General features: G+C 41.8%; 1 protein-coding gene across 2 annotated transcripts in view; it reads right to left on the minus strand.

Moving 5' to 3' along the window:
* Positions 1–613: 613 nt before the first annotated feature.
* The window catches only part of rtn3 (reticulon 3), a 30,297-nt gene continuing 18,223 nt past the window's right edge, over positions 614–12,687 (minus strand). For both annotated transcript variants that reach the window (XM_079184386.1, XM_079184385.1), the window contains 6 exons: positions 10,002–10,209; positions 7,944–8,082; positions 6,274–6,343; positions 5,843–5,889; positions 4,090–4,148; positions 614–4,004 (listed from right to left, as the gene is read on the minus strand). In XM_079184386.1, the coding sequence (XP_079040512.1) occupies positions 3,956–4,004; positions 4,090–4,148; positions 5,843–5,889; positions 6,274–6,343; positions 7,944–8,082; positions 10,002–10,209 (572 nt within the window). In that variant the 3' untranslated portion in view covers positions 614–3,955. The remainder of the gene's footprint in view (positions 4,005–4,089; positions 4,149–5,842; positions 5,890–6,273; positions 6,344–7,943; positions 8,083–10,001; positions 10,210–12,687) is intronic.

Raw genomic sequence — 12,687 nt, forward strand, 5'->3', positions numbered from 1 at the left:
TATTAGGAGGAGATTCAACTGTAGTAGGACAGCACTGAAGGCCCAGGTATAACACGGCCGCCACTGATCTTTACTAACCTAACGTTTTGAATTATGCCAGGAATTATACATCTCATGTGACAAGAAAGTCAGCTTGTCATGATTTTAGCTAAAACTGTCCATTTTCAGACAACTACACTTTTGCAAGGATTTGTCGCCTTGACAACAGCTCTAAGTAAATTTCAAGCCTAATTTTTCTAATCAGATCACCCAAACTCAAATCAGTTTTTATCCACTGCACCAGACTGCCATCCTGTTCATCTGTAACATTCATTCACTATTTAGGACTTTGTCTCTATTATGTAATACCACATAGGCTTTAAATGGGATGTTGAGTCTGCATGTGACTGTTAACATTAATGGTTTTAATATGCCGGTCTGGTCTAAAATTAGAAACTATAATCCTCTCTGCCCAAACACCATAACAGACAGCAGCTTCAAGTCAAAGCTTCTTATTTTAGATATTTCATCTGGGTGTTTTTTCCATATCGGCAGGCATGCTGGGAAAATATCTCTCGTTTCTTCATGTCAGAGCCTTTACCCAGTCAGAAGAAAACACATCCACCCAGCCTCAGTCCTTTGACGTGTTTTTATTAATTTCACTTTGACATCAGTACAGAGACCACACACTTTTTTATTTTTTGACAGTTTTTCTACTTTTTTTCCTGCAACATCTTTCCCAAAGCTTCAAAAATCAGAACCAAAGTCATAGCTAATACAAAACAGAGCTGATGTTAGTGAACAACGTCTAGACACCAGTAAAGAGTCCGAAGCTAAACAAGACTCTCCAGAGACAAAAGAAAAAGAAAAAAAGAAAAAAAAAGAAGTCAAACACACTCCTGCCACACACACACACACACGCTGCCATACCCGATGAAAACACAGGGACGAACAGGAAAAGGAGAAAAGCAACATGCTGTGAGGGAACAGGTTTAATTCATTTTATATATTACACTCTAAAGAAATAAGCTAGCTCTGAATCTGAGGAGTAGTGATCCGTTTAGCCGTGGCGCTGTAGCAAGCCAACGCGGCCTCTCCTGAACTACAGTTAAAGGAGGTGCTACATATGGGGAAGCTAGTTCACGTTCATAGCGCCACGCTGGTTCAGCCTGAGGGTAGCTGGGTGAACATTAAAGGGTCAGTTCAACCAAAAATATATGTGCAGATTAAATCAGCGTCTCAGATTCCCACCTCCACCACAACACAATGGAATGCTCATTGTGAACAGTTTTCCTTGGAACTATGTTTTAAAGAAGAAAGAGTCCCAGACTCATAATTCAATGCTGTGAGCACCACAAATGACACCCCATTAGAAATTAAAAAATAAAACTACAGTTCTAAATGTAACATTAGTTCTCCGAATTCTGGATGACGGGCAGAGACGTAGGCCTACGTTCTTTTGTAATTTGGTTGAACTGGCCCTTTAAATCAACTGAACAAACGTAAACCAAAACAAATGAGCTCCATTAGTGAAGTTTAGCTTTTAGATGACAACATAAAGCTATAATATCCAACTTCTCCACATTCAAATAAACAGGATGCATAAAACATTAGCAGTGTCAGTATTCAGGCCTAACCCCACCTTCCTCACACTTGAAGTCTGCTTCTTTAGCGCCTTTACAGATGCTGCTAACCTCAGGCTAGCCGACAGCTCATCAACACCTGCCCATTTGAGGTGGCGGCTAACAGCTAGCATCTCCCACAGAAACGTTGCATATTTTGGCTTTAACGCCAGAGTCTGAATGAGACCGCATGCTAGAAGGATCAACCGAGACACAAGTGAGGCGACCACACAGCGGAGGGCATGCATGGGGAGGAATGTTCCAGAGAAAACATCCAGTACACAGGCAGACGTAGTAGTAGTAGTAGTAGTAATGGGTAGTTACTGCATTTAGAGGCTGTTCAGTATTCAGGGGACTCCGTGCAAACTTAATTTGGGGCGCAGCGAGCTGGACAGCAACACGAACATACTCTTCCTTCTATTTTCATCCCTTAAAACAATATGGAGACGTAGCAGTGGCTAACATATGACTATGGTTTACCGAGTTCAAAAACACCATTGAAACAGTCACAAGTAATAATCATATTAAACAAAAGTCAGGGTAGAGAATATGATACAGCCTATATAAAGGGCGGGAATCTGTTTCCAGCTTACACTATGACATGCGCTTCATGGCAGTCAAAGAAAAGGAGCAGAGCTCTATAATAACCACTCCAAAACAAAACCGCTTCCATATCCCCGGCTACACTCTTTATTCAACATCTCACCCTCCTAATCTTATTTTACTTTCTCTCAGGTCACTGCTGAGGTTGGTATGGAGTCTAAAAAGAGCCAAAAGAATAGCTAGACTTCGAATTAAAAATACATTGTAAAAGCAATTACAAACTCTTAATCTTTTTAAATGTATCCATTTAATTTAGTTTAATTGATTATAAGTAAATTGGGAGTGAAAGTTCATTCTTCACCCAAAAACAAAAACAACAAAAAAGGACAAACACATTTGAACTTTATCATTATTATTTTCCAGAGCAGTCAGCCATATCTCTCTGTGCTCAAAGCTCCAGAGAACGTTAGAAAGTAGACTTTTTAATGAATCACGTTGAAAGTCGATATTTATTCTGGTTGCACATTCTATACTCCACAGCTTTGGAAATCAAAAACCGCTCACCAGTAGATTTTCCAACTCACCAATTGTGAGCTGGGAAGCAGTTTTGAGATTTAAGGGCGAGAGAAAACAGAGAGAATCTCTTTAACTTAACGAACAATCAGGAATTATTTCTGGAGAGGGCTCTGAAACACCTCCAGTTTAAAACGACGCTCATAAACACTTAACAGAACTCTTACAACGCCGTCGTCAAGCTACTAGGGAGTCAAAGCAGCGATCCTATAATTAATATCAATAATAGTAATAAGCAGTGAGAAGAAGAATAAAAATGTACACGTGAATGTGATACCTCAACACTGTGGTTTGAACAGGTGCGACAAAAGCAGTGCTGCTGTGAGGGAACTTTTCCTTTGATATAAAAAGCGAGGCTAACGTGTTCCGTACAGCAGAGAGAGCCTGTAGTCGTCTTCAGGTGGATATTTACATACAGAGAACTGTTCAAAAAAATGCATCTGATCAAGAGGGTGAACTAGACCAAATTATCACAGCTGGCTCAGTGTTCCAACGCTTCTATTTAAACCTGCTCGTGGGTTTGAAAAAATAAAAGTTCAGTGCATTGCAGAAACATACAGAAGTGCATGTGAGGCTAATAGAGGCTAACTCGCTAACAGGCCGATCAGTAACAGCAAACCCGTTACCAGCCTCTAAAATTAACTCATTAACAGCTGTAGAGCAAGAGAGCAGGATAAGACTAGCCACAATTACACCCAAAACATTTGTTTTATTACGCTTTTTTTATTTATTTTTGGACACTTTTCCTTTTCTTTACTTTTCCATCTCATAAGATCTGTTTGCCTTCAGGCAAATGTGTGGTTTTAAGTACAGACGTTTGCTTTTTTTGTGACGTAGACAGCCATCATCCACCCCCTGCTCGCTCTACACGACGAAACCAGGTCATAGATTCAGTCTAGTTCACTCGACCCTGCGCCCGCAGACAAGTCGGGGTCCGCCATGGCGCTACATCACTTCCTCGCTAGCGACACGCTTCCTGTCTGCTCAGGCACAGTTCTTTTTAATGCTTGCAATTTAAGCTGCGCAGTAGTTTTACATTGAATATCGAGTAGCTCAAGAGATTTTCTACCTAGCAAGGTTCAGTGTAGTAGGATGGTGATGGTTGATGGAGTAGGGGGAGGAGTTAGACTGGGGCAGGGGGTTATCTGGAGAGGGGTAGGGGAAGGTAAGGGGGCTCTAAGATGGAAATGGAGATGAGGATGATGGTGACGTGGAAGCTTCTAATTAGGGGAGGTTGATCATTCAGTTTTGCTGCGCTTCACAGCTCCAGGAAGTTTCTCTTGCAACCTGTGAGAGAAAAACAAAACGTGTGAAAAAAACGAATGGGTGGATGAAAGCTACGTCTAGAACATTCATTACTTGATTCACTTACTTGGCCATTGTGGTGTTGACTTGAGTGCGTATCACGTCGATGTACTGATCGATCTGGGTCTGGAAGGAGACGAGATGAGAGAGAAGGTAAGCATCAGTGTGGGAAAATAACTCATGACCGAAAGAAGGCAAAGGATCATTTTGAAATCCGATAACCATTTTTGATAACTAGTGAGAGCTACGGGCTTCTACTATGAGCCATTCCGTCAACGAAGAACAGAAACAAGTGGTAGCATTTTCTTTCGTACTGAGCACTGGAATTGGATGTTGGATAAGAGTGTCGCCAGTTCTATTTTCGTGAGACGAAGAGTGTCGATCAGAGAAGCGTCAGCAGTAATGTGGACATTTTGAATGGTGAAGAGAGAGCAGAGCTGTGGTCATGAGGTCTTGTGAAAGAATTCAGAACAGATGCCAATAGATGTAAACACTGGATCAGATGACATGTTGTAGGGCTGCACGATTATGGCCAAAATCATAATCACGATTATTTTGATCAAAATAGAGATCACGATTATTTATCACGATTATTCATTAATGAATTACCGTCCAGTTACAGAGAGCAGAGGAATTGTAAACGCGCGGCCATGAAGTGACAGACGTGACATGCCGGCGTGTAAATAAATTAAGCACAAGTACTCGTCCTTCAAGCTCCTGTTTCTCTACTCTTCTACTTCTACAGGGTGCGCGCATGATACCTCCCATCTCGTTCTCCCCTGGTGGTTGGCTGACTGTTAGTTGAGGAAGCGCTTGATTTGATCTGTAGCAGAGCATTTTAAACGTCAATATCGCTGACGATCATGCTCATTTAATTGTGGCAGCCAAAATCGTGATCGCGATTAAAATTCGATTAATTGTGTCCGTGTTGTTTCAAGCCCACTATAACCCACTCTTAACCCCAAAACCCACCGGCGGGATGGAAAGCATGTTTTTGTTTAATCTGTCATTATCGTCAGATTGTCATCCTTCCGACGGCCCTTGAACACACCCGAAGCTAAGCTTAAAATTGTAATATTTCATCAAAAACATGTTATTAAAACTGTTAGCTCTGTCAGAACTGTTGCCAGTGTTAGCACTGTTCACCATATTAGCATCATTAGCTACTAGCCGCCAGCTCAGATATCTCTGTGTTAACAGCCGTGTGCAGGCAGCCAATCCCGGCTGTATGGGTTGTATCTGTTGCGGTAGTTGGCCAATCACACGTCGCATTAAATTGAAGAATGCTTATGGTGATTGGCTGTGAGCAAAACCATACAGTTAAGTCATTTTTGTCTACTTCTCGGCACAGAAAGGATCGATTGCAGGCAACGCTTGCCTGGACAAGTTTCGATGCTACTTAGTATTGGTCTGATACTTAGCCCTCATCACAATGAGTATTAAAACATTCAAACAATCACCACGAGTACATGAGTACTCGTGGTGATTGCCACTCTGTGCCAAAATACAGTGAAAAGTAACTACGAGAAACGGTGACCAGCAAAAGACTGCATCAAACAGTTGATGAGTACATTCCCCTAAACACATAAAGTTCCCATTTGGCATGATGTGCATGGATGTGATGCTGACCCCCCCTTATTTGAGCCGGCAGTAAAATGACTTCACATTCTCAGCAGTTGGACACTGGACAGCAACAAGCCTTCAGTGTCTGATGAAGACTGCAGTCATCCAGTGAGCTCACTGCTGACGGGAATGTTCGCCAACAGCTGAAGTCATCCGATATATTCACGGTGACAGAGGACACAGGGTCGCACTCTCACCTTGTTCTTCTCGTAGACGGGAGGCACGGCGAAGAGCAGGATGTCAGCTGGAGAACAGAGAGAGAGAGGGAGAGAGAGAGAGAGAGAGAGAGCCGACACGTGAGGAACACGACAATATACTGAACACACATCGGTGGACGCAGCACGGTTTATCTCAGCCTGCACTCATTCTGTTGAGGGACAGTTCTTAGAGGACAAAAATAAGGCTTTTTCATCAATAAATCAATCATTAGATGATTTATTGAATTGGTAAATATGTAACGGCTGGTAATTAATCAAGAAATACAACATTACATGTGTTATTTGTACATTTATTTTCTGCATTTACATATTTGGAATGTGTGCCTTTCAATGTGTAAAAACAGTAACGTCTACTTTTTTTCTGAAATACGAAGAATGTGAATGAGCTTTTTGGTTCCCTCAGTGCTTACCCAGGATGAGAATGGTGATTCCATTGAAGACGGCTCCTACGTAGGTGAACAGCCACATGACCACAGCCAGCTGTCAGTGAACAAAAGTAAGTTAGAGAGAAGCATTCTAGGACACAATACCACACTTCAAATAGACCTCGTTCATCAGAGCTTCACTCCTCGATCATAGTGTCAATTCTTAAATCATGTCTTAACAGTGGCCAACAAAAACTAATAAAGGCTAGAACAACATTGATGGCAGGAATTCATTTTACAGTAATGGTTCTCAAGGTACCTTTAGCATATACATGTCCAGCATGAATCCCATCACTACAGCAGGGTCATGTCATAATCACAACTCTGTAGATATTCACTAAGTATTTGCATTTACTTCTACTTCAATCCCTGTTAGATTACAGACAATGACATCAAGCACTTCCTGCGTATGTTTCAAATTAAAAGCTGGAGGAGAAGTGGAGACTTCTGGAGATTTTCATCGTTCTAAGAGCCCGCATTTTTATTTTGTTTGCCTCCCAAGAACTTGGAACGATCATAGTTCTTAGAACACCGTTTTCAGGGACTTTTGTGCTCCTATTTCAGAGTAGCTACTCTCCCAGCGCAAGAGGAACCGCAAGTGTACGGTGATTGGTCGGACACGTTAGCCAATGCATTATCGCCTTTAGCACAAACAAAAGTGTTCTTCAGTTCGGTCCTGGGATAAAATCATTGTTACATAAACAAGACCTGCTCAATCATTTATAGAAGTGAAACACAAGCAGCTGTCAAACTCCCTGTGATCCACCCATACAGGTATTTCATGACGCCTGATGGGTGTGGACTGAGCCGTTTCTCCGGTCAGTTTTGTTGCAGCTTTCAGGGAGGGACAGCGGTTTTGTGTACCTTTCTTGTTTCTACATAGTTTGGTGACAGCCTGCACATCTCTGCTAACATCACCCTGAGCACAGTTTTCATCATTTACAATGGGCAGAAACACCTGAGGGAGAGTGTGAAGGACATGCTTTGACTTCATCAAGTTAACTTCCAGCTCAGGGCTTTTCAGAGCGATGTGAGGCTTTGGTCTGAGCTTCTTCTTTGTTGTTTCCAATGCGTTTTAGAAACCGGGATGTTTTGGTCATTAAAAAGGCCACGGGGGACCAATTGACAGATTTTTACAAGTTGTTTGGTAGGTCAGTGAAGTAAGCTGACAACAACAGGAGAGACTGAGTTTTTTATTAAAATGTATACCTTCATATGCCAGTGGTGAATCACTTTATAGTTTCAGTTTGCTCCCCCTGTTGTGATCTAGAAACAATTAAATATTGGAGTATTTCTTTCCCTCCGAACGTCATATTTTCATTAAATAATTCTTTGAGGTCCAAAGGGGTTACATTTCCAAATATTTTACAATAAGATTAGAGAAATGTCCAAAATATGAATTCTTTGGGTCCAGAATTTGTTTTGATTCTTTGTACCTGTTTAGGTTGTATTATCTAAATAATTATCATCCAACAATACAATGATAACTACTGTGGTATATCTTAACAGTACAGATCAGATCAGATCAGGACTATAATTAGAGAGGCGTTACTATGGTCTTTATGGAACAGAGTGGGTAAAGGTTTCCATAAGCAGATAAAATGACCAGAACTCAGGGTGACAGTGGACGGTGACTGAAGGTCGGAGCTGCTCACCTTCAGGGAGTCCACGAGGTCCTCGACCAGGAAGAGGCGGCTCATCTGCTTCAGGGCTCGGTTGATGTGGGTCAGACTGGAGTCCACGTGCTTGCGGAAAGTCTCTGGTGGGATGCTGACATCCTTATCTATCAGTGTTCTGCAGAGAGGGAGGAGGGGAGGGTGAGCACAAAATGAGGCTAAGTGTGTGGGCCCAGAGTGCTGCAGGAAAACCGACGGAACTCGCCTGTGAAAAGCAGCTTTAACGAGGAAACTAATGAGTTTCTTTGTGGCTTGAAAAGAGAATAAGGCTACATCCACACTACTACGTTTCCATTTTTAAACATATCTTTTGCTACGTTTACACTGAGTGTCCACACTACTCCGGAGTTTTAGAGCACTGAAAACGAATGAGTTTAGAGACGCTATCGAAGCTGGGTACGTTTGAAAACTCCGGGGTTACCTCATAGTGTGGACAGGCCGAACCGCAGAAGTTTGGAAATGATGACACAGACACCCGACTTCGCTATTTGATTGAGTCTTCGACGTGTCCTTCCCTGATTCGTCACGCCCCTATCAGGTGACAGCCAGGTCTACCAGTGATCATTACAACATGGATAACAGATTACAGAGGTTGCTGATCTTGTTGTCTTTACTAGTATCTGTTGTGCATTTTATAAATCTACTACTGCCGACATGCGGAGGAAGCAGCTGTTAGTTGAGCGAATAGCGGCGTTGTCAGCCCTACACAGCGGACGTCTGAAGTCACGGTTTGAGGCGGACAACGGACACAAAATGGAAGACTTTCCTTTTCTTATGAATGCTTATTTTGTTCTGCCCAACCATTGTGAAGTCCACACATAAACTGTAAAGAAACAAAAGCATAAATGCTCTCCAGTGCGACAGGGACTTCATACACCAGCAGAGCTACGAGTGAGAACAGACAACGAAACAGGAAACAAGTGAGAGACGTGTTGACCACATTTATGGGCCCATGATTAAAAAAAAGGGTTCATTTTAAAGTCAATTTGATGTGAGAGAGATCAAGACCTGAAGCATTGTGACCAAGTCTGAAAAATAAAACCTTCCAAGAAATGTGTGTTTGAGTTCATAGAGGAAGATTTTAGAGTTAGATCTTAAGTACCTTTCATTATTAAAGACTACTTTATTACTCGTTTGTTTTGTAACTAAGCAACCAATCTACCAAAGACTATTCTGTTTACACCTGAATAGTCATGTGATGCTCGTTTTCAGGCGTGCTAGTATGGATGTAAATTATTTTGCAAACAATGCGGTGTGTAAATTCACATTCGTGACCATTTCCACATCATCTTATATTAACTTGAATAGGTAAACCAGACATTTCAAAGAGATACAAGTTAAATTACAACTGTTTCATGCATGCGTTATTGAAAACGTAAACATTTAGGTGAAGTTAATAGATTCACGTTCTTTTTCCTCTAGTCAGCAAAACAAACATAATGTTCGCTATCATGTTAGATTCAATGTTATAATTAGTCTACGATACAAACATTCAGGCTCGTGTGGCTCAAAGTGAACTGCAGATATAAATGTTAAATTAAACACTTTGGAAGAAGTTCTGCAAATGTATTTGGTGACCCTAACAAAATCTCCTGTGACACACCTGTGGGTCCTGAACGTGTCTTTGGGAGCGATTTAGAATTACCCCCCCCCCCCCTTGTATAAGAATAGCTTTTAATAAATAAATAGTTTTCTGATCTGCTGTTTTATTAATCTGCTGTTGATAATGTTAGTACATACTTAAAACTAATTGCGGCCATGGCTGTCTACTTTCATACTCTTTTCGGTCGCTGTTAAGTTCCATCAATTGGATTAAATCCCAAGAGGCAGAAACAAGAAATGACTCAACTCGAATAAGACTTGTTTTTTACATAGAGTTGATAACTTGATCTATAGAAACACTCTATACTTTGCCAATTTGAGCATCAAACTAAAAACATGTTTTGGCCTTGTTTTAAAACCCAGGTCAATCAAATCTCCCAGACAACAAGAAGGAGAAGGTAAAGTAAAGTAGCATCGAAGTTCTAGAGGACTTACTTGAAGGGGTGTCCATCGCTGGACTTCTGCACTGCCTGGACGACACACTTGTAGATGCGGAAGGTGATGGTGACACAGAGCAGGGCCAGCAGGAGGTAGGAGGCCACGCTGATGAAGCTGAAGGCTGCCAGCGACAGCAGCAGCAGCAGGGACAGCCCGAACACCAAGCCAGACTTCTTGGGGTCCCGCCAGTGGATCAGATCCTTAACTGTAGAGAGGAAGTTAGGGGGGGCGTTAGACTGATATCAGAATAAAATGAAATGTCATACCAAGTTGTAAAATAATTATTTGTCTGAAGAAAAAACTGAAAACTTAGAATTTTTTCAATTAAAAAAACAACAGTGAATTTTCAGGATGAAACCTAAATTGTTTGTTTAAGGCAGCTCTCTATTTGAAACCGTTGAAAAAAAGCATGGTTCTCTTTGCAGCTGAGGTAAATAAAAGGCCCTATGGTTGATTTATATAGAAAATATTTGTATTGTCCTAGTGGTCATGCGAGCGTGGAGAAAAGCTCCAAATAAAACATGCAAACATTAATCTTCTTCGGCACCAGCAGCAGAGAATAACCGAGGAGGGCCCATTGCTGTGGATGCCCGCTTCGTGTTTGTATGCATGTCCTGTGGGGAGTCGCGCATGCAGAAGGGATGGCCTCTATACAAGGCAGTTATGTAAGGCTGGAATGGGCTGGCACTCTCAGACTGCCACGCCTTCCCTCTGCGTAGGGGAAACGGCTGCATTTAAAAAAGCCTTTTGTAAGTGGGGGAGAAAGCACGTGGGCCGATGCCTCAGGGACGGTTCAGGCTTCAGTGCTCCAGCTAGTTTAATGGGAACACACGTTATATGGGACACACACACACACACACACACACACACACACACACACACACACACACACACACACACACACACACCCCTAACTGTTCGCTTTTTCAAAGGCCAAAGACGCCAATTAATGTCAGAAATGTAGATAGAGCTCAGATTCATGCAGGTTCATACACGTACACTAATGTTCAAAGATGCATGTCACACACATTCCTTTCTTATCAGAAAAAGAGGGACAGTCTCCTCAGTCGGCCAAAACCAAAAAGACCAGCCTCAATTTGTTCCTCAGGGACATTCAACTACAACACTATGATGCATGCAAAGGTCTGCTGCTGACCAAGTGCAGTGTTAACAGAGCTGACCTTTGATGGAACAGATGACAAAAAGTTATCGTGTAGAATAAACGCTCCACAAAAGAGACGCGGTTTGCAGAGTCGATGGTACAAATATTTGTCTATGATAAACTGTGTTAACTCAATGCCTAGTTGGTGACAGAGCCAGCTATTGTGACTGGCTATGTGGCATGTTGTGAGCAGCTAGTCTAATGCTCAAATGCTCAATTATTATTACTGCAGTCAGTCATCTTTTGCCACAGTTAATATGGGTAATTATCAGACTTAGACATCCTTATAAAATAGGATATATAGCGACTGTGGCTGAGTGGAGAGCAGGGCTGTCTTTCAATCAGAGGGTTGGTGGTTCAAACCCTGGCTCTGGCACCACTGGTTGCATGTCGATGTGTCCTTAAGCAAGACACTTTACCCCAAAAATTGCTCCCGTAGCTGTTCCTACATAGCATATGAATCGTAAGTCGCTTTGAATAAAAGCGTGAGCTAAATGACTGTAATGTAATCTAATTTAACATGCATGTTTTGCAAACACTATAAAAGCTAAATATGTGGCTGAATGACGAGACTATTAGATGGACTATCATTCCTTACAAATCAGTCCTTTTTCTGTACCTTAATAGATATTGAACTGATGCTGTACAAAAAGTTGTCTTTGCATTAGGTTTAACACCACCACATGGCTCGTCTGACTCCTTTACAAAATAAGCTCAGCACGCCAAGAGCTGAACCTGTGTGTAAGAATGTGAGAGAAAAGCAGCAGCACTGCTGTGGGGCTCACACAAACAGAAAGAGCTCTATTGTTCCTCATTCCGTCAGAGCCTACAATGAGACTGCATGAAAACCTCACAACTCCAGTAAACAATGCAATTTTCATCTATGAAATCAGACGATTTTATATGTCGGGGACATGTGATATGACAGATTCAAACAGATATGAAAACATTTAACTGCATGATGGTCAAGCTGGAAACAAAGTTGACTTTTCTGGGATGTAATGTTTTCATCTGACAGTAACAATGAGTGGGGTTTCCTCACCCTGCACTGCAGGGGTGAGTGTGTGTGCTGCCAGCACTCAAAGGGAGGCAGCGAGAAACTATGGGGTCAGATCAGTCTCAATAATTGCAAATGCACACAGAAAGACTCACAAATGCAAACAGAAAGATTCACTGATATGAGGTATCGTAGAGCTCTGGGTGAACACAGACGGCTACAATATTTATTTCCTGATTCAACAAAGCTGCCAGTCTCGTGGGGAGGGGAGGGGGGAGCTGCGCTCATGTGATTGGTTGAAAATGAGGCTGACATCTGATTGGCTACAGACAGGTCTATGTTGAAAAAAACGCACTTGTGAATCCAGCGACGGCAGGACAGTCTCATAAATCCACAAATGAATGTGAAGCGATTTGCAAATAAATGCAGTGCGATCCACAAATAAATACATACAAATCCACAAACAAATACATACAAATGCAGAAATATATTTGTGATTTTTTTTTTACATTTATATAAATCAT

Source organism: Pholis gunnellus, assembly GCF_910591455.1.
Source record: "Pholis gunnellus genome assembly, chromosome: 23".
In the NCBI taxonomy this organism is placed as follows: Eukaryota; Metazoa; Chordata; class Actinopteri; order Perciformes; family Pholidae; genus Pholis; species Pholis gunnellus.